The sequence below is a fragment of the Ambystoma mexicanum genome, chromosome 4q (assembly GCF_040938575.1).
Source record: "Ambystoma mexicanum isolate Mex_15411 chromosome 4q, UKY_AmexF1_1, whole genome shotgun sequence".
Classification (NCBI taxonomy): domain Eukaryota; kingdom Metazoa; phylum Chordata; class Amphibia; order Caudata; family Ambystomatidae; genus Ambystoma; species Ambystoma mexicanum.
Window position 1 is genome coordinate 47,107,155 of NC_090928.1, and position 22,983 is coordinate 47,130,137.

At 47.9% G+C, this 22,983-nt stretch overlaps 1 protein-coding gene across 1 annotated transcript in view; it reads left to right on the plus strand.

Annotated features, from left to right (window-relative positions):
- The window catches only part of LOC138467444 (alpha/beta hydrolase domain-containing protein 17A-like), a 136,058-nt gene extending 130,754 nt beyond the window's left edge, over positions 1 to 5,304 (plus strand). The window contains exon 4 of the mRNA XM_069607432.1: positions 4,835 to 5,304. Coding sequence (XP_069463533.1) covers positions 4,835 to 5,051 — 217 coding nt within the window. The 3' untranslated portion in view covers positions 5,052 to 5,304. The remainder of the gene's footprint in view (positions 1 to 4,834) is intronic.
- The last annotated feature ends 17,679 nt before the right edge of the window (positions 5,305 to 22,983 follow it).

Sequence of the window (22,983 nt, forward strand, 5' to 3'; positions counted from 1 at the left end):
TCGCCAGTCCAGGGTTGTCAAGGAACCTCTGCTCTCGGTCCGCAAGAGCTCGGAAGGTGTCCAGCTCCGTGCCGATCAGTGCAAGGGTATCAGGGGTGTGATTTAAGGCATATTGGGCTTCCAGCTCAGATAGTGTGGCCTCGCTCTCAGCAATCTCTCTACGGATAGTTCTGAGGATGCCATTTTCTTTAGAGAGGGCGATGCCTCTGATGTAGGCTTTAAAAGTTTCCCAGAGGGTGGCCTGTGATGAAACAGAGCCAGTATTGGTCTCAAAAAATTCCTCAATCGCCGACTCCAGCTCAGAACCAAAAACCGGGTCGAGTAGGGAAAGTGGTTTCATTCTCCAGTGTCTAGGCTGGGCGTGATCCGGGCCCCAGGCTAGGGTAATAGTTATTGGTGAATGATCGGAGAGAGTCCTGGGGAGAATCGACATGCCTGAGATATTTTTTATAAGTATATCAGAGACAAGCCATCTGTCAATCCGGGAAAAGGAATCATGTACCGAGGAGTAGAAGGAGAAGGTGCGAGAGTCAGGGTAGAGAAGTCTCCATGCGTCGAACAGGGCCAGGCGAGGGAGTGAAGACAGTGTATAATATGCAGCCCTTGTGAGGTGACGGGGACGGGAGCCAGATCTGTCGAGATCAACATCGAATATTGTGTTAAAATCGCCTCCCCAGAGAATAGGTACCAGAGGGAAGCCATCGAGGAGGGCCGTGAGATGTGTGAAAAATTCGGGATCATCAATGTTGGGACCGTAGATATTCAGTAAGACCACTTCCCTATTCTGTAGGATGCCGTGAAGTAAGACGTATCTGCCTAGGGGGTCTATTGTCGTGGCGATGGGGGTAAATCTAACACTCTTATGAATAAGGGTCATAACTCCGCGGCTCTGTGTGGAATAGGAAGTATAGTATCTCTGAGGTCCCCATGTTTTAGCAAACTTCTCACAGTGATCAGTTATCGCATGTGTCTCCTGAAGGAACAGTATCCCAGTTCCATGCCGTTCAGCCTGAAGCTGTAGCAATCTCATTTTCTTGAAGTTCCCCAGTCCGCGCACATTCCAACTCAGGAACGTAAGGGTTTGCTCACCCGACACATTTATGGTAGACATGGAAATAGACCGGTGAATGGAACGGCGCCCCCCACAAGCGGGATCCACCGCCGTCAGATCTGTAATGGCATAGCGATCCTGGTTTCCCGTACTCTACCTTCCCTGCAGTTACCAAGCCTTTTTTAACATTAACTCCCCTACCCCCCACCCCCTCCCACATCCCTCCCCCAAACAGAGGGATGAACAACCCATATGCAACCAACAGGGTCAACAACATTGGCATCAACGCCTGGGGGGCCTGTACGTCGGCCTGGCGGCGATGCTCCGAACCTTGAGGCAATTTGAGGATAATCTTAATACCCGGCAATACAAGCAGAGTGTGTACGGGGGTGAACCCGCGGGGGGAGAAAAGGGGGGGGGGGAACGGTCATCAAGTATGACCAATGTAGCGAGATACTTAGAGTGATCCACCGTGAGCTTGAGTGGAATGGTGTATGTGTACAGGATGGATAACAGGAACTGGAGATTACCACGGTGTTTCGGGGTAATTAAACGGGCGAATGGTGTATTATGGTGGGCAGCTGTGACGTACAGACGGTAGGAAGTCAGTGCCGTCCTCAGATCAACAGCCAATTCCCATAGTGTCACAACACAACACCAACAATTGCATCACTTAGAGAAAAAACAAGGTCATAAACATGCACAACTGTAACACCAGCAGGCTGAACTGTACAACATCGGGCCAGCCCAGGGGTCCACGCAGTACCAGAGCAAAGGACGGCGGAGTGCCACTAGACCAATCGAGTTCTGGGTAGGGCTCAATGGTGGCGACCCCGCAAACAGGGTAAGTTGTGGTAGACCAAAAGTACAGCGAGTGGACAATGGAGAAGGGCCTAGGTAATGGGAGAGAACATTATAAGTACAGTTCAGCCGGGAAAGTGTTCATCTATGAACTTGGAGGCCTCCTCTGGAAGTGTGAAGAAGTATACTCGATTCGCGTGCTCAATCCGAAGTTTGGCGGGGTATAGCATAGCGTATTTAACCTGAAGCTCACGCAATCGTCTCTTCACCGCCAAGAAGGATTGTCGCTCTCGCTGAACCGCAATCGAGAAATCCGGGTATAGGTGGATTCTGGCCGCGCCCAACAGCAGGTCTCCCTTGACTCTCGCCGCCCTGAGTAGGGCATCCCGGTCGCGGTAATTAAGGATCCTGGCTATAATCGGGCGAGGAGGAGCGCCAGGCCTAGGTTTCGCAGTCAGTGCGCGGTGCGCTCTCTCGATTGCAAACTGTGGGGAGAGCTTTGGGGAGTCGAAGAGTCGAAGTAGCAAGCTCTCAACGTAGTCCTCCATGGGTTCCTGTATGCCATCCTCGGGTACCCCGATTATGCGGAGGTTGTTGCGTCTTGAGCGAGACTCAAGATCCTCATTTTTCTTCTCAACCTCTGTTACGCGTGCGGATAATGTGGAGACCTCTGCCCGAAGGGAGCCCAGGCCGTCCTCAGCGGTGCTTACACGTGACTCGATCTCAGTTACACGACCATCAGTCCTCTCCATGTGTGCTTTAATGGAGGATATCGTACCGTTCATATCGTCAAGTTTGCTGTGGATCGCGGTGAACCCCTCACGGATGTACTCCATCATTTTTTGAGATTCGGATGGTTCCAGCTCCTGTGCAGTAGGTAGTTCCTGTGTAGGTGTCTCCGCGGCGGATCCTCCCGGAGGCTTCGCAAACATATTGATAGAGGATTGCTTCTTTCCCATCCTCGTTGACATGCTGTCAGTGAAAGGTAAGCCAAGACTTGTGGACCGGAGGGTAGGAGGACTAGAGGGACGCCGAGAGAGAGCACCAGGTATGCGTGTGACTGCAGCCGGCTGGCGGCAAGAGGTGTAGCGTTTCGAATTAGAAGGAGGAGACCAAGCTATGTTGGGTCAGCGGATATATGTGATAATAGTGAACCACGAGAGCTCCACCGGGAACCCGAGGAAGCAAGGTCCATGGAGGCAACAACCAACAGGAGAGCAAGAAGAACCTCAGGAGCTATTGCGGCAAGATGGAGTAGCAGGTGATTGGCACTTTAACGAGCAATAAAGCAATGGGCTCGAGGGACAGAGCATTCCCGGAGTTGAAACATGATCAGTGTTGGGTAGGCGGGGGAGAAGCCGCCGCCCCTCGCCGCTCCTATGGATCCAGGGAGCGGCACGGCCGATGATGGAGCAGTTAGGTAGCTAGGGTTCCAATAGAAGGCTGGGTGTGATGTGATCCGGTGGCGTCAATATGCAGCAGTTCCGTAGGGGTCAGGGCACACCCCGTTTCGGCGAAGTGTGAAATGAGTGGGGGGGGTCAATGTCTCGCGTGGCCCCCACGAGCACAATAAGCGCTTGAAGATGAGCCTCGCCGGGGGATGGGCTCCGGTGGAACCTGCCCCCCCCCACTGAGTATCAGGATGCAGGTGGGGTGTTTAATTGTCCCAATGTTCAATGACGTGTGAGCGACTCCGACGAGCCGCGGACCGAGGCCGCAAGTCAATGCGGGGAACGGCGCAGAGGATCGGGGCCCCACTCACCGCCTGGATCCACGGACCGGGTCGAAACAGCACGCCGCCTCGGATGGGGCAGCGGAGCGGGCGCTCTCGGATCCAGCCAACAGCTCACCCCAAGTTGGCTATGAGCGGTCGCGCAGGGAGGGAGGGAAGCCCCTCCCCCAACGGAAGGCCGCAAGCCGCGGATCACGACCGCGGTTCACTGGAGCCCTGAAGGGGATCGGAGGAGCGCGCGCTCCCGGTCTTCACAGAGGGGCCAGCAGCTCCGCAGCGAAGGGGGCTAGGAGGGCGGAAAAAGGCCAGCAAGATCACGGTCACATCAGCTTCCCCCTCAGACAGTTGTGAGCTGAAGCGCCGAGGCAAACGGGTGATTTTGGTTCAGGAAGCGCCTCTCGGTTCGGAGCTGTTCAGCAGGCAGCCATCTTCGTCAAGCGCAACAGCGCCCCCCTGTAGATAGATTTTTAAACCTGTTTTTTTAAAAATTACAAAAAGTACCTATGATGATTTATCCTAGTCTCTATCGGTACTCCATGGGCTTGGTTTTCTGAAAACGTGTCTAATGTTTGGATTTTTAGCCTACATTTTTTTTAAGACCATCAGAATGATCTTCGTGCACAAAGATAGGGCACATTGCAGCATGCCTTGATTTTTGTAAACATGGCTACAGGCAATCGTCTTCAGATTCTGAACATTAAAAAAATCCCAGCCTTTTTGGCAGGCGTTCGTGAATACTTACGACCATGTTGCATTACCCTAGAATAGGAGTCTGCAACCTTTGCCTCTCCAGATGCTTTCGACTGGCACTCCCATCATCCCTAACCAGCATACTGAATAGCAAGATATCATGGGAATTGTAGTTCGAAACAGCTGGAGAGCCAAAGGTTGCAGACCCCTGCCCTAGAAAGAAGCATGTGATTTTAAACGGTGAATATAACCTCCCTTTCACATCATACACGTAAAGGGAAACCTCTTGAATGCCATGACTATCGCAGGCCAAGGAAAATACATCATTTACCACAACCCCTGTGGTTTCCCTTACGGTAATACATCAAATGTATTCCTTCACTTATAAATGTACTCTCAAAAGCCAGTAAATTTAAAGCAAAGTGTACATTATTTCATTTGTTTTAAAGATAGGATTTGGTGTTTTGCATTACTGTATCTGCATGCCTATGTTCTATATTTATTAGATTAGTTGTAATAGCTTATTGTGTGAACACTCATATATCCTTGTATTTTTCTAGCATTGATAAGGTGTCAAAGATTACATCCCCGGTCCTCATCATCCATGGCACATCAGATGAAGTGATCCACATCTCCCAGGGCGTGGCACTGTATGACCGGTGCACTAATTCGCTGGAGCCCCTGTGGGTCAAAGGGGGAGGTCACAATGACATTGCCTTCTACAGCCGCTATATCCGCCGCCTGCGTCGCTTAATCTCTGTGGACTTGAAAAGATAACATTGAAAAGATGAAAACAGACTTCAAGTTTGGACTTAAAAACAAACCTTCCAATAAGGCAAGGTATGATATGCTGCCACCTCTGTGCCAAGTACCAACTGCTCTGTTTGTCACCAGAAGGGGGAAAACACAAGATAAAAGGAGAGGCAAGAGTAGAATGCACTGCGTTTTAGGTTTTGCCACACCAGCAACCTAAAAGCAAATTGTACATCCTATATTGTTGCTACTCAAACTAAATGTGAAAGGAACTTGGATTCATTTTGTCGAGTTAGATTCAAAGTGTGAGTACCAGAGAACTGAGGGTTTCAGCTTGAGGATGGCATTGGGGTATATTTCAGATACTGTGATAGCAATAGATATGTTGCTCTCTTTTTCTGCCAATCATGTAGCCTACTGCTTTTCTGACAAATGGAAACAAACTCATTCCAAGAGTGAAGGCAGTTCTTAATTCCATAGCTTGGAAGCATATGTTAGTGAACTCCACTTACTGAAATGTCATTTCCCACCCATTGTTCATCCACAGAGGGAGAAGAATAAGGGTCTGATCCGCATTGAAGTCTTGAATCAACCAGGGATCACATGGGTGTTAATGAATATACAAGTGCATGATAGCAACAAAGCACACCAGGCTTTGCCATACTTATTTTTTCACATTTATTACTTCAGTTTATGTGGTTGATTCAAGTAAGGGTTGAGGGAGGATCAATGATTAATAATGTACGTAATGTATAAAGTATGAACAGGACCCTGAAAATGAACCTGGAATTTAGAATGTCTCATGAGAACAGACGATGAGCCCCACATGGTTAGAGAGACTAGTTAGCAGACGTGGAAACTGATCTAGTGCCGCTTACCCATCGCCTCCCTTTTCCCAGAACAACATACAATCAGAAAGGGTTTTCTAGTGAGCGATTTGGTCTTTGGGTGTGTTTCAGGTAAAAAGCACATTTTAGTAACCACTGCATGTCTTTTTAGGTATTCTGCTTCAGTGTAGAAGAAAAAAGAAAAATACTACTTTGAGTTTAAACAATTGATTTGTTGTCCTTTTTTTAAACTCCGATCCCATTTAAAGCACACATGTATCCCTTTTTTCCCTTTTATCCTCGATAGGCACAGTCTAAGCTGGCAGTATAGGAGGAAAAGGTGGCACACATTGTGTGAAACAGAGTAGGCCCCTTGAGTAGGGAAGTGACTTGGAATAATGGTGTGCTTCCACGCATTCTTTGTGTAAAAAGGGATTGATTGGGAAACCACAGAACGTCCAATTGAACACACTGATCCACCATATGGTATTCTTAACACAAACCGCCTAGTTAGAAAACCTAGTATACTTCAGCATGCAAAAGCTAAACATGGAATTACAGATTGAGACGTAATAGTAATTAGATTAAATGTATATAGACTATATCATTGCCTAAATATGCAAGTCCTACAAGAGCAAACGTACATACAGTGAAAAATGTGTCACAAAGCAATGCATGGTCTAGTCGGAAACAGGCACTAACCAGTTTACTGATGTACTGTCCTGTGATGTTTACAAGTATGACTTTTAAAACAACGTTTCTTGACGGTGTTTGCTTCTGAAGAGATGTGCACGATTAGTCTCGGCTGGTGTACGTAAAATAACCACAGAGGGAGGAAGACCAGACAGTGTGGGACAAGTATGTAATGTCTCTAGCTCTCGCCACAATGATAGTCTCAATGTCATCTCTACGAAACGGAATCTGTATATCTACTCGTAGACAGATATTTTAAGAGTCAGTGCACATTGAGTGAAACATTTGGGTGTTGTATAGCAAAAATGTTAATCTGCTTGAAATACGTATATCTTGTTGTTGAACTGTATGTCAAAACTCCATTACCATAATGGATGAAAAACTGTCCTTTCTGTAGAATTTGGAACGCCAGTAAAAAAAAATGTGTTGCCTCATTGCACCCTCAAATTGTTGGAAATAATTGTAGAAGTGGCTATCTGACATATTGCTGGCTGCAGATGTCTTAGCTTGCAGAAACTCTTCAGTGTACATTTGTAGCTGTAGTGCCTTGAACAGCTAATGTTGTAAGCACTGTGACCACAGATCTGGTGTCAAAATCATTAGCTTCTCCGTACTTTACTTCCGATCATACCTTTGGGTACCTAAGAATGGTCTGGCTGACACCCACAAGGGGAACGCAGGTTCCTAAAATAGAATTTGAATAACGTGGATGGTGGAGGTAGTGACAGCGCTCAAACTTTAAAATTCAAGCTTGAGAAAATAGTTTGGACCCACTGCACAGACACGTCTACAGGACAGTACATATTTTCCATACCTTTGTTACAGAAAGTCATGATTCTATTAAAGACTTGGAGGTGAAAGATTATGCTCTCACTTCTCTTTACTGACTCGAGCAGCAGTTCAACCAAACAACATGAAAAACAAATAACAAGAAACTACAAATCCCAACAAAACTATCATATTTGTAGTCCGTTTTTCATAGGTTGTTCAAATCACATGACTGACTTTACTGTCCAATTACATTCCTCATATCCTCTATAACTCTCTCTGTCCTCATAGTCCGTCCTCTTTCTTTTGCTGAACGATCATCCAAACTTGCGCCCCAACCGGTAGATGACTTTAACTTCACCTTGTTCCCCTCTCAAGGCGTTGTCTTCTGCTCCGTCCCTGCGGAAACAAGTATAAACCATCACTAATCTCATCATGAACGGGTGGGCAATCGCATAACAAGAACATTACTATATCAAATACAACATCAGATTATTTCCTCAGATATCATAAGTACACATTTTTATTGTAGCGATTGAAATTGGGTGGAATAATCTTTCGCCTCCGAGTCTTTAATAGAATTATGACTTTCTGTAACAAATGTATGGAAAATCTGTATTCTATGTCAATACTCGGAGGCTCAGATTATGCTTGTTTAAAGCTTACTTATCACCAACGACGCTACTTGTTCCACTGGTCTAAAATAAAAATTCTTAAACGTTACCTCATTAGGCCAGTCTGCCGTCTTCAGAATATCTTCTAGGCGGGCTCCTGCCATAAAGGCACCTCTTGTCCTCCAAACTGACCTACATCTATGCTTGCCTCTGCCATGCACCACCTTACCAATCTAAACAACGCGGCGGATGCTACTGCTTTAAAAGGCTTGCTAATAGCTATCAGCAATTGATATTCCTCATTAGGTCTCACCCTGTTCGCTCTGTCTTCGTACACCTTCAAACATCTAACCGGACACAATTTAGGTTTCCCCGGAAAAGCCATATACTCAACCGATTTAATGTTTCTTTGTTCTCTTCTCTATACAAAATACTACTCTTAAAGGTGAAAAGGATTTCCTATTTACCTCTAAAGCCTTCACATCACTCTCTTGAATGAAATCAAACATAGCAAAGTAGTTAACTTAGCCCATAGCGCTTTCCTAGACAAATACTCATTGTCTGGCCAAGTCTCAAACATCTTTAACACCACACTCCCATCCCACAAATGTGAATATCTGGATGTGGGTGCCCTCATGCATCTGATCCTTTTCAGAAGTCTACATACCAGGGGGGTGCTCACCTACCGGCCTACCCTCTATGTACCCATGACTGGCCGATATTGCCGAGCTATAATTGTTAATGGTCCTGTAAGCATTCGCCTGAGCCGCCTGTGCTGCCAAAAAATTGACTATGTGCATTACATCTGTTCGTATGGGATCAACCTTTCTCTCCACACACCAATCACTCCACTTACTCCATGCCACTCTGTAGGCTTTCCCGGTAGTTGGGGCCCATGACTCCCTAATAAACTCCTGAGCCATCCTCGAAAGTCCTGGTTTAGGCCAGTTTTTCCTGAAATTGCCCATGGTATCAGGTTCAAGTTCCCTGACCGTACCAATGGGTGAGTTTCTCCTGATGGATTTAACAATATGTTTTCTCTGCGTGGCAACAGAATTGGAGCCTCGTAAGACAACTCCAGAAGGCCCGGAAACCAAGCCTGACCCCGCCAGTCTGATGTCACTAGAACCACCGTAGCTTCTTGTCCCCTGACCTGTGCCACTGTATGCGATATCATGGTGAACGGAGGGAAAGCATATTCTCTTGCTGGTCCCCAAACCTGGAGAAATGTATATATTGCTATTGCTTCCGGATGTGGTCTCCAGCTGTAAAACCTGGAGATCTTCCTGTTCAATCTCGACGCAAACAGATCTGTCTGGCACAGACCTCTCCGATGCATTATCTCCTGAAATACTGAGCTGTCCGGTTGCCAATCCCTCGAGTATCAATCTGCTACCAGATTGAGATCTCCTGGCAGGTGTTCCGCTTTTACACTGACTCCCTTCTGTAGGCATATCTGCCAAAACTCTTTGGCCATCTCTGTCAGCATCTTCGATCTCGTTCCGCCCAGTCGACTTATGTATCTGACTGCCGAAACATTGTCCATCTTTAAAAGAATGGCACCATTCACTCTTTCCCGAGTCCAACACCGGACTGCGAAGGAACTCGCCAGAAGCTCCAGGCAGTTGTGCAGACCCGGCTCCTCGCTCAACCATCCCCCCCAGTCGATTGGTTTCCACATCTGGCTCCCCATCCCCATCAACTGGGATCCGACTCTATCACTAGGTCCGGGGATGAGCCAAATATCGCCCTGCCATTCCATGCCTCCATGTGGTAGTACCACCATTCTAGCTCCAGCCTTGCTTCCTGTGACATAACCACCTTCTGTTTGTAAGATAGACCTCTCCCGAGATGATCTATCTTCAGCCTCTGCAACGCTCTGTAATGCAGGGGTCCTGGAAATATCACCTGAATTGATGACAGACGAACTACCAATCTCGCTATTTTCCTCAATTAAATTTCCTTCTTTGCCATCATACCCTTTATCTCCTTCTTTATTGAATTCACCTTCTCTAATGGGAGCTTGCGAGAACCCTGCACCAAAACTGTAGTTATCCAAACCTGCTCCACCAGAGTCTCCCTGTCCTGACACATCAGGTAGATATTGTCTAGATAAATGATCATCCTGATTCCTTGCTCTCTCAGGTATCTTACTACCGGTTTCAACAACTTGGTAAAACTCCATGAAGCTGACGCCAGACCAAACGGAAGACACTTGAACTCCCATTTCGAATGGATTGTGTCCTCCCACGTAGTCCTCATCTTAGATATATATCCTTACCTTCAGTTTCGCCTCAAACTTTTTCCTCTCTCCAGCAGAGGGCGCTCCACTCGAGGCGACGATGTTGATGTCCCTCGGCAGCCTCCGTCGAGCACTGACGTCATCCGTTGTATAAAGGCCTCGAGCGCGCCCGTTGGCTTCAGTTCCGTTTTTTCCGTTAGCTTCGCTTCGCTTCGGATCGAGATAAACGGCGCTTCAGTTATAGCTAATTATGTCTTCTTCGAACCCATCCACACCGAAAACGGGTTTTAAGAAATGCCGAAGGTGTGGGAGAAAAATGTTGCTGACCGACCCTCATCGCAGTTGCCTCTGGTGCCTCGGTTCCGACCATGAATCGAGGACTGCGGTTCTTGTCAGTCAATGACCCATAAGGCCTTGAAAGAAAGAAGAGGTAAACTGGCGGTGGGGGAGGAATCCTCGAAGTATTCTTTGAGAGGGAAGAAAAACTTGGCTGAGTCTTCGGTGAAACACCATAAAAAATCCAGATCGAGGAGTAGATCGAGAAAGCCCTCTTCTTCTTTGTCCAAAAAAGCGAAGAAAAGACGGCACCAATCTCCCTCTTCCTCGACTACATCGGAGGAAGTTTATTATGTGTCCAACAAAGCGTGACTCCCCTAAAAAGTGGGAGGAATTTAGAGCATTGATGAACATTTTTGAGAATGCGGCCCAGACCCCCTCAAATGTCTGATGAAGACCATGCCTCTACACACAAAAAAAGTGACAGGGGAATGTCTAAAACTAGGAAATCCGACAAGAAATTGTCAAGGGTGCCTTCTAGGGATTCTTCCCAAAAACCTAAAAAGAAAAGTCTTCCAGTGCATAAACAGGAGGCAGACCTTAGGAAAAAGACCGTAGACATTGATACGTCATCAAGAACCTCGACGAAAACATCTTCGAAGCCTCCATCGAAGGCTGTCAAGTATAAGGGGTCGACAACCCAACCGAAAAAGTTACGTCGAGTACACTATCGATGACCTCGAAAACTCCTTTGACGGCGTCAATTGTCTCAAAGGCTCCTTTCGACGGCGTCGATTGTCTCGAAGACTCCTTTGACGACATTCATAGCGCCTTCGAAATCATTGAAGAATACCTCGACAACATCCAAGGTAATAGCCACAACTTCGACGCCATCGACGCTTCTGTCGACGTCGACACCAATTACAGGGGTGAAATCAACACCAATATTAAAGCCTATACCTGAGAAAGTATTTCACCCAGAAAGCAGGCATGATTTTTCCCAAACTATGTCATCTATATATGGAGAAATGTCTTCAGGAAACGAGGAGGATGAAGAAGAGGATGAACCTGAAGTTTCATCAGCAGAGCTAAAATATGGTACAAGAGAAGTCCCTGAGGAATTAATTGATCCTCACTCAAAAATGCAAGACCTTTATGTATGTTAACAATCTGCAAGTGGACTAGATACGTCCCCTGAATATGAGTTTGAAAAACCCGATGCAGCAGAGCATGCTGATTTGGGTTATAGAGAAGTTATGAATAAAGTAACAGAATTTATGGGATGGGGTAGAGACTCACCTGTATACCAGGATGATGACATGACGGATATCCTGTCAGGAGGTCCTCAACCAGACCCCATACTTCCCTTTCATATTGCCTTGCAAAGGAGAGTAAATGCTGCTTGGGAAAAACCTGAACCCATTCCAGCAGTAAACAAAAAATATGTGGCAAAATATACACCTTGTAACTCTAATCCAGAGTACTCGAGTAAGCATCCATCTCCTGAGAGCCTGGTAGTTCAAGCAGCCACATAAATGCTGCATAACCTACAATTCCCCCTGATAGGGATGACAAAAAGATTGATGCATGGTCAAAAAAGGTTTTTACATCAGGGAGCATGGCTCTAAAATCTACTAATGTATCTTGCACTCTGGTGAGATTCACAGATACTCTGTGGGACTGCATGCCGGCGGCAGCTCAACACATCCCGGAAGGAGAGGAACGTGATGGTTTCCTATCCATAATAAAGGATGGCAAGGAGGCTTCGGGGGAATGCCTTCAAGCAGGTTTGGACACAGCTGACAGTATCAGCAGGTCCATCTATCGCAGTGCTATGCAGATTTGCGTGGCTAAGGAAGTCAGGTTTCGCACCAGATGTTCAATCTAGACTTCTTAATATGCCATTTGACGGCTCGAGGTTGTTTGGCAGCAAGGCAGATGAAAGTTTAGAGAAGCTGCAGACCTCCAAGGCAGCAGCAAAATCACTCAATGTAACGCTCACCTGGTATCCACGGGGATGTCACTCAGCCTGTTCTGACCTCTTACGACCTCGAATCCCTTCCCTGGAGTCGACTCGACTGGAGACTGGGCCTGAAACACAGGATTGGTAGAGTTTAACTCCCTATTGTCTCTGTGTGCTTGAACCCCTTCTTCCCCGGGGTCCAACCGTTCCCTTTGATCCACAGCTCACCTTGTTTTCTTGGAAAGTGTGCTCTCTGTCCTGCTTTCAGTGCAGGGGCGAGTTGATTGATGCGGGTTCGTTGCTGCCTAGTTACTTCACTGGCAAGAGTCTGACAGGTAAGTATAATGAGTCTTTTGAACAGTTCTCTAACTTCGTTCCTTTCCTTCCTTAGATGATGGCCAGCGTCCGGGGTGGCGACGTGCTGCTGAAATGAGTAGCGCTGAAGGTGAGTGAGAGCGCGATGCGACCCTTTCATATTTGTATTGAACTGAGTTCTTTTTCTGTGTGTATTAGGTGCCGCAACGTTTTCAGCGTGGATGCCGGTCATGAAGAAGAAATGCTGTGAGTAAGCGCGGTATGCAGCGCCTCTAGATGTTTCCATGCTAACCTGGAGTGTCTTTTCCCACTTGCAGATGGATGAGAAGTTCCAGAGACAGAATTCCCCCAGAGTGGCTGGAATTCAGGTAAGCATTTGAAGCTCGTACAGTCTTTAAAAATAAGCGAAGATTTGCTGAATGCTTACTAATGCCTTTTTGTCTGTTCTTTTCCCTTTTCCTTAGGAAGCGGCGTGCCGGGATGGGAATGACGCCGCCGAAGATGCCCACAGAACAGAAGAAACGATGAATGATGGGCAGAAGCGCCGCAAGGTAAGGCTGTTCCTAACGGGGTTCTTGCAGGAGCTGAGCGCAGAGGAAAGATGCAGGCCTACTGGAGACCGATCCAAACACGGTGAGTGTCACGCTGCAGGTGCAGAAAACACAAAGCGTGTTTATCAGCCTGGGCGTGGCTTAAATAGTCTCTTTGCTGAATCACACCCAAAAGACTAGCCTGCACATGCAGTTCTGGGAACCGAAATATGTGGGGGCATCCATCTTGTCCCCATCAATGCACTAAAAGTCCAATCCCCAATGTTATCCTATGGGAGTGAGTGAGTCTGGTGCCACAAGCGCCAGGTCTGACTCCAAGTGGGTCTTTGGAGGTATGGAGAGGCCCTTGAGGGCCATGTAGGTGATCGTGGCCTGGCTCCAGCCTGATATCTTGGAGGGATGGGGACATGAGGGGTAGGAATCAAGACACTCAGTGCCACTATATGGCAACCTCAACAACGCCCCTACACAGGCTCATCTTCCTGGAGGGGTCGTCACTTGCGTTTTTACTCCTCATTGGGAGAGGAAGGGGACAGGCCAGTCAAAGAGGACAAAGGAAATTTCCTCGGGGGCGAGGGAAAGGTGCTAGATCTGCCCCAGCAGCGGCATCTGTCCCTTCAGCCACTGCTGGAGCTGCCGCAAAACCACTCTGAGGGTTTGACCCACAAGACCCCGGTGGGAGGCAGGATCTCACAGCATCTGAAAGAATGGCGGGGCATTATCCCAAGGTTACTGACTTACCTTTCAAAAGAAACCTCAGAATCACCCATCGGAATACAACTCAACCAAAAATCCAGACCCGCTCCTGTTGCAAGAAGTTTTAACCCTGCTACAGAAAGATGCAATAGAACATGTACCTGTAGCGGAGAGGAACAAGGGTTGGTATTCCCCATATTTCCTCATCCCAAAGAAGGACGGAGGACTTGAGAAACTTGAACAAGTTCCTCAGGAAGGAAGAGTTGAAGATGGTCACTCTTAGATCCTTTAGGATCTCCAAATTCAAGACTGGTTGTATCATTGGACCTTCAGGATGCTTACTTTCATGTGCCAATCCATCTCAAGGACAGAAAGTACCTGAGGTTCGCGATTGGCAATTCTTACTATCAGTTTCGAGTTCTGCCATTCGGGTTGACCTCGCCCCAAGAGTTTTCACCAAGTTGATGGCAGTAGTGGCAGCGAGTCTCAGAAGAGAGGGGATTCATGTCTACCCCTATTTGGACGATTGGATGATCAGGGCACATTCTCCAGAACAAGCCCAGGATCATCTATCCAAGACTTGCCACTTCCTTCACAAACTAGGGTTTTCTCTGAATTAAAAAAAGTCAAACATCATACCATCATAGAAGCTCCAGTTTATACGAGCAGTATTGGATACTTGTTCGGGCAAAGCCTCACCTCCCGAAGGGAGAGCTAATCACATTCTGCAGATGGTAACAAAATTCCAGAATGCCCAGTATCTACCAGCCTTCGATTTTCTCAGGTTGCTCAGGCTCATGGCATCCTGCATTTTTCTGGTGCCAGAAGCCAGATTGAGAATGAGATCCCTTCAATGGGCTCTCAGGACTCCATGGTCCTAATTCTCAGGGGAAATGTCAGATCTTCTACAACCAGGGTGGCACAGGATCTACAATGGTGGGCTTGCAGACAATGCATCCTCAGAGGGGTATCTTTTTGGCAACCATGGCCAGAGATAACAGTAGTGACGGACGCCTCCCTTACGGGATGGGGAGCTCACACCAACATGTGGACGATCAGCGGTCGTTGGTCTCCATCGGAGTCCAAACTACATATCAACCTATTAGACCTCAGGGCAATCAGACTAGCACTGAAGGCCTTCCTGCCAGCTGTACAGGGAAAGAATGTCCTGATAATGACGGACAACACAGTGGCCATGTACTACCTCAACAAGAGGAGGAGGAGTAGGGTCACTACCACTGTGCAGAGAGGCAATGCAGCTCTGGTTCTGGGAAATACAAGAAGGGATCTCTCTGTCTGCCAGTCACCTAGCAGGAGAGCAAAATACAGCAGCGGACGCTCTGAGCAGGCAGAGTACAGTCTCCCACGAGTGGGAACTAGCTCAGGAAGTCCTTCAAGAGATCTTCACCCTTTGGGGAACCCCTCAAGTGGATCTGTTTGCGACCGGTACCAATCTGAAGTGCGAACTGTACTGTTCAAGGGAATTTCCCCCAAGAGGAGCTCTAGGAGACACATTCGTAGTGGACTGGGAGTTTCCGCTGCTATATGCGTTTCCTCCGGTCCCTGTGATCCCTCAAGTAATCAGGAGGTTGAGGAAGTTCGGGAAAACCATGATCCTAATTGCCCCGGATTGGGCCAGGAGAACGTGGTACCCGGACCTTCTTGACATGTCCATCTCCCCTCCAATACGTCTTCCAAAAAGAGAGGATCTTCTCTCACAAGAGGGAGGTCACGTTCTCCATCCAGAGATCAACATACTCAACCTTCACGCATGGCTTCTGAGAGGTTGAGATACAAGGATTGGGACCTTCCGGATGATGTTATGGAGATTTTGCTTTCGGCCAGAAGGCCAGCAACGAAATCGCTGTACCGGTGTTCTTGGAACAAGTTCAGTAACTGGTTGCAGGGATAAGAATGTGGACCCTTTTCAATGTGATATTCCAATAGTATTGTCTTTTCTGTTACATTTGGCTAATCTGGGGCTCCAGGTTAGTACGGTAAAAGGATACGTAGCAGCGCTATCTATCTTCAAGCGCTCGTCAGAAGAAAAATCTTACTTTAAGATACCTTTTGATAACACAATTTTTAAGAGGTTTAAACAATGTATTTCCACCATTACCTTTGGTACTGACATTTCTGACATGTGTACGATTTGAGCCTTTACATTCCTGTCCATTAAGGCTTCTTACTCTGAAAACAATACTTCGAAGGGATTGTGTCCTCCGACGTATTCCTCATCTTAGATATCTCCTTCCAGCTCTGCTGGCCTCGGAAAATTTTTTCTCTCTAGAGGGCGCTGTGCGTCGACGTCCTCCGAGTCGATGTCCCTCGACAGCTGCCGTGTCGACGTCATCCTGCCTATAAAGGCCGCGCGCAGCGTCCGTTGCTCAGTTCCGTTTTTCCACGCTTACTCAGTGCCTCGGAATACCGTTGCTCAGTTCTTGTCAGATTAATTCATATTTACCTCGAGTTATTCGATCCATACTCGATGGCTTCCTCGTCGGAACCGACAACTCCTCGATCCGGCTTCAAAAAATGCCGAGATTGTGGGAAAAAGATGTCGCTGACTGACCCTCACTGAGTTTGTCTGTGGTGTTTGGGAGCTGCACACCATTGTTCGGAATGCGAGGACTGTATGTCCATGACAGCTAAGGCCCTGAAGGAGCGTAGGGGGAAGCTGGAGAAAGGTAAGACTTTTGAAGCTTCTTCTTCGTCGACGAAGTCGAGACACTCGTCTCCTCGTCACCATTCGCGCTCCAGGTCTCGGAGTGGGTCCCATCACTCCTCGAGATCGAAGCACTCGAAGAGGAGACGTCGAAGATCCCCTTCTCCGTCTTCCTCTTCCTCTGTTTCACCAAAAAGAATCCCTTGCCCCACGAAACATAGTTCCCGGGCTGAATGGGAGGAATTCCGCAAAAATATGATGAGCGTCTTCGAGAAAGCGGCCTTGACCCCCTCGAAGACTGCCGAGAGCGATGCTCTGGTCGAAAGACCTGAAGGTCAAAAACGCTGCGAGTCGCAGTACCCGGCGAAGGAAACCTCTCAAGCGCGTCTCGAACCCTCGAGTAGGACTATGACCTCCAAACCTTCCTCGAAGGTTCCGTCGACGCCGAGGTCTGTGTCTTCGACGCCGTTGTCGAAGGGACCTTCGACACACGGGTCTGTCGACTCGACGCCAGCTTCTACACCGGCGTCGACGCCAAGAAAAGTCACGGTTACGACACACCCAGTGACTATCCCCAGGTCCTCGACGTCGATGGCTTCGAGATTGTCGAGTAGAATTCCAATTCTGTCGAGGTCTTCGAGGCCTCCGCCTTTGTTTTCGACGCCACGCTCGAAGCCTTCGACGTCGGTGTCGAAGTTTTCGAGGCCGATAATGACAAGTTCGGCACCCTCTGCCTTGGAAATGGGATTTGCTCCCTTTATGAGTTCAGAACAATTGAGAACTATGTCCTCAATTTTGGAAGAGGGCGAATTGTCTGAACAGGAAAACAAATTTGAGTTGCAGGGACCTGTAACCCCAATTAGAGAGGAATTTTCCTCTGAAGAACGCAGGTTAAAGGATCTTCATGATTCCTTACATGAGGCAAGTGGGTTAGACACTTCCCCTGAGGTGGAGTTTGCTAGGCCAGACCCGGGGGAGCATGCTGAAACCCCCTATAGAGCCTTAATGGCCAGGATCACAGAGTTCATAGGGTGGTCTGCACCTTCACAATCTTTCCAACAAGATGACCTCACGGATATTCTTGACAAAGGCCCACAGGAGGATCCTGTGGTGCCTTTTCATGAAGCTCTTCAGAGGAAGATCATGACAAACTGGGAAACCCCAGATGTCGTACCAGCAGTAAATAAAAAACTGTCTACAAAGTACAGGGTATCTTCTACAGACCCGGAGTTTTTGTCTAAACACCCATCCCCAGAAAGTCTGGTGGTACAGGCAGCATCCTCTACCGATGTCAAGACGGCTTATCCTACCGTCCCACAGGACAGGGACGATAAAAAATATGATGCTATGGCAAAGAAAGTCTTTTCAGCATGTAGCATGGCGTTAAAATCTGTTAATGCTACCTGCACCCTTGCTAGGTTCAGCCATACACTTTGGGAGTGTGCTTCTACAGCGGCTGACTGCATCCCGGAGGGAGAAGAAAGGGATGCGTTCCTGAATATTATACAGGACGGTAAAGACGCTATGTGCGAATCCCTCCAGACGGGCATTGATTCGGCTGACAGTATCAGCAGAGCAATGGCGGCAAGTACATCAACCAGGAGATTCGCTTGGTTGAGAAAGTCTGGTTTTGCCCCAGATGTGCAAGCCAGGCTCTTGAACATGCCATTCGATGGCTCTTCTTTGTTCGGGAAAAAGGCGGATGACAGTTTAGAGAAACTGCAAACTTCAAAAGCAGCAGCTAACTCCCTAGGAGCTGCAATCCGTCAGACTCCTTTTCGTCCCACAGGAACCTCTGCGAGGGGCAAGTCCTTTTGCTTCTCCGCATTAGGAAGAGGTAGAGGACGACCGGTTCAAAGGGGACAAAGAACAACTACCCGAGGTGGACGGGGTAGATATTCAAAAGCCGCAGCAACAGCAGGTGCCTCTTTACCATCGGCATCTGCATCAGCCGCCCCAAAACCACTCTGAGGACTTCCCTCACAGGACACCTGTAGGAGGCAGGTTGACTCAACATCTGGCGGTATGGCAAGCTATCACGTCAGATGCTTGGGCATTGGAAACAGTTGCCCAAGGTTACTGCCTGCCTTTCCTACGTATACCTCAGAGTCATCCACCGGGGATCAGCTCTCAGAAAGCTCCAGATCCGCTCCTCTTGCAGGAAATTTTGGACCTGCTAGAGAAAGGTGCCATAGAACCGGTACCTGTAGCGGAGAGGAACAAGGGCTGGTACTCCCCTTACTTTCTCATTCCAAAGAAAGACTGAGGACTGAGACCCATCTTGGACTTGCGAGAATTGAACAAATTCCTCAGAAAAGACAAATTCAAGATGGTCACTCTTTCTCAGATCCTCTAGGCCCTTCAGTTCCTGGACTGGTTGGTATCTCTGGACCTTCAGGACGCTTATTTCCATGTGTCTATCCATCTCAAACACAGGAAATACCTGAGGTTCGGAATTGGCAACTCCCACTATCAATTTCGAGTGCTGCCATTTGGACTGACCTCCGCCCCGAGGGACTTCACCAAGTTAATGTCGGTAGTGGCTGCAAGTCTAAGGAGGGAAGGGATTCACGTCTACCCCTACCTGGACGATTGGTTGATCAGGGCTGTTTCTTCGGAACAAGCTCAGATCCAGCTAAATCACGTGTGCCACTTCCTTCACAGACTGGGCTTCTCCCTCAATTTAAAGAAGTCACAAATGATACCATCGCAGAGACTCCAGTTCATAGGAGCGATCCTGGACACTTCCCTGGGAAAAGCCTCGCCACCAGAGGTAAGGGCTCAAGATATTCTACAGATGGTTACCAAGTTCCAACATGCCCAACGTCTCCCAGCCTTCGACTTTTTGAGGTTTCTAGGCCTCATGGCATCCTGCATTTTCCTAGTGCCAGAGGCTCGCTTGAGAATGAGATCCCTCCAGTGGGCACTGAGGACTCAGTGGTCACAATTCTCAGGGGGAATGACAGATCTTTTTCAGGTTCCCGACAGAGTAGCTCGAGACCTTGAGTGGTGGGCCTGTCAGGAGAACATTCTGAAAGGAGAACAGTTTTGGCAACCCTGGCCGGAGATAACAGTAGTCACGGATGCCTCACTCACGGGGTGGGGAGCCCACGCCAACGACTTGACCATCAGCGGTGGTTGGTCTCCATCGGAGTCCAGACTACATATCAACCTGTTAGAGCTGAGAGCCATCAGACTTGCGCTGAAGGCGTCCCTGCCAGCTGTACAAGGGAAGAATGTCCTGATAATGACGGACAACACGGTGGCCATGCATTACCTCAACAAAAGAGGCGGCGTAGGAATACTACCCCTGTGCAGAGAGGCGATGCAGCTCTGGTTTTGGGCAATCCAAGAAGGAATCTCTCTATCGGCAGTTCACCTAGCCGGAGAGAAGAACTTGACAGCGGACGCTCTGAGCAGGCAGAGCACAGTCTCCCACGAGTGGGAACTAGCTCAGGAAGTCCTTCAAGAGATCTTCGCCCTTTGGGGAACCCCTCAGGTAGATCTGTTCGCCACCAGCCTAAACAGGAAATGCGACCTGTTCTGCTCAAGGGAATTTCCCCCGAGAGGAGCTCTGGGAGACGCGTTCATAGTGGACTGGGAGTTTCCGCTTCTGTACGCGTTCCCACCGGTCCCTGTCATTCCTCAAATGATCAGGAGGTTGAGAAGATTCCGGAGAACCATGATCCTAATTGCCCCGGATTGGGCCAGGAGAACGTGGTACCCGGACCTTCTAGACTTGTCCATCTGCCCTTCAATTCGACTTCCACTCAGAGAGAACCTACTCTCATTGAAGGGAGGTCAGGTTCTCCATCCAGACATCAAAACCCTCAACCTTCACGCTTGGCTTCTGAAGGCTGAGGTACAAGGATTGGGACCTCCCTGATGATGTTATGGAGGTGTTGCTTTCGGCAAGGAGGCCAGCAACACAGTCTTTATACCGCTGCCATTGGAACAGATTTTGCAGCGGGTGTAGAGAACAGAATATCGACCCTTTTTCATGTGGTACACCAATAGTTTTGTCCTTTGTACTATATTTGGCAAATTCAGGCCTTCAGGTTGGCACCATTAGGGGCTATCTCGCAGCGCTATCCATCTTTAAGCGCACTGCGGAAGAACCATCCTATTTCAAATTACCCTTGGTTATACAGTTTCTAAAGGGGTTAACCAATGTTTATCCCCCAAGACCATTCCAAGTTCCCCTATGGGATTTAAACTTAGTACTAACTTTCCTGATGGGCACACCTTTCGAACCTCTCCATTCTTGTTCGTTAAGATTCCTTACCCTTAAAACTGTTTTATTAATAGCACTTACATCTGCTAGAAGGGTGAGCAAATTACAAGCTCTTTCTTGTAAACCCCCTCACACAATATTTCACAAAGACAAAGTTGTCCTGCAAGTGAAGCCTAATTTCCTCCCAAAGGTGGTTTCTGAATTCCATATCACTCAGAAGATTACCCTACCATCGTTCTATCCTCCTCCTCACCCGGGGAAAGAGGAAGAGAGGTTACACAGGCTAGACCCTAGGAGGGCTTTAAGTTTTTACATCAGTAGACTAGCCAGGATAAGACAGGCAGACCAGCTGTTTGTAGGTTACGCAGGTCACAAGCTGGGGTTACCAATAACTAAGCAGACCATTTCCAGATGGATCATTCTAGCCATTCTGGAATGTTATAAACTGGCAGGGAAAGAGCCCCCTCAAAACCTTAGGGCTCATTCGACCAGAGGTATTGCAGCTTCATCGGCCCTCAAAAGAGGCGTGCCGGTTAAAGACATCTGTGCGGCCGCTACATGGTCGTCTGTCCATACCTTTACACGTTTTTACAATTTGGATTCCTCCTCCAGTCAAGAGACTAGGTTTGGAAGGGCTGTACTGCATTCTATTCATCAATAGAAGACAGCGTGAAGTCAGTACTCCCTCCTCCAATAATAGAATACTGCTATGGGAGCCTATCTAAGATGAGGAATACGTCGGAGGACACAATCCCTTCGAAGAACAAGTTACTTCTTACCTTGTAACGTTCTTTCGACGGGATGTTCCTCCGACGTATTCCTCATCGACCCTCCCATCCATCCCCGCAGTTCTACTTCCCTTGTTGTTGCAGCTTACGCTCCTTCAGGGTGATTAGTTTAGTCCAAAAAGTATTATTGTGGGCTACAAAACGGAACTGAGCAACGGACGCTGCGTGTGGCCTTTATAGGCAGGATGACGTCGACGTCGATACGGCGGCTGTCGAGGGACATGGACTCGGAGGACGTCGACGCGCAGCGCCCTCTAGAGAGAAAACATTTTCCGAGGCCAGCAGAGCTGGAAGGAGATATCTAAGATGAGGAATACGTCGGAGGAACATCCCGTCGAAAGAACGTTACAAGGTAAGAAGTAACTTGTTCTTCTAATTGTATTGATATCAGCCCGCAGAGTAAGTGATTTGCAGGCACTTTCTAGTGGTGCTCCTCACACCATCTTTTATAAAGATAAAGTTGTCCTCAAAGTCAAACCTTCTTTTTTGCCAAAAATCGTTTCAGACTTTCACCTGTCGCAGAAAATAATACTACCTACCTTCTACCCTCCTCCTCAGACAAGTAAGGAAGAGGAAAGAATACATAGGTTAAATCCTAGAAGGGCTCTTAGCTTTTATATTTCAAGATTGTCAAAAATACATCAGTGCGACCAACTGTTTGTGGGATACACTGGCCATAAGTTAGGACTACCTATAGCTAAGCAAACATTATCAAGATGGATAATCTTAGCCATAACAGAGTGTTATAGGCTAGCTCGAAAAGATCCCCCTGAGGGTTTACGAGCTCATTCAACTTGGGGCATGCCAACTTCAGCAGCACTTAAAAGGGGTGTTCCTGTACAAGATATTTGTGCAGCAGCCACATGGCCATCCATGCATACTTTCATAAAACATTATGCTTTGGACTCAACTACCTCTCAAGGAGGTCTATTTGCCAAATCTGTACTAAATTCCGTACATGACTAAAAAGATATCTGTACTTCCGCCTCCAATAGAAAACTGCTTTGGAAGTCTATCTAAGATGAGGAATACGTGGGAGGACACAATCCATTTGAAGAACAAGTTACTTACCAATGGTAACGTTCTTTCGATTGGATGTTCCTCCCACGTATTCCTCATCGACCCTCCCATCTTGCCCCACAGTACAGTTTGTGCTTTACACTCTGATTTCTTTTGAGGCTGGGGTCAAAAGAGGCACGCCTCTGATACACGAAAAAACAGAACTGAAGCCAACGGGCATGCTCGAGGCCTTTATACAACTGATGATGTTGGTGCTTGACGGAGACCGCCGAGGGACATCGACGTTGTCGCCTCGAATGGAGCG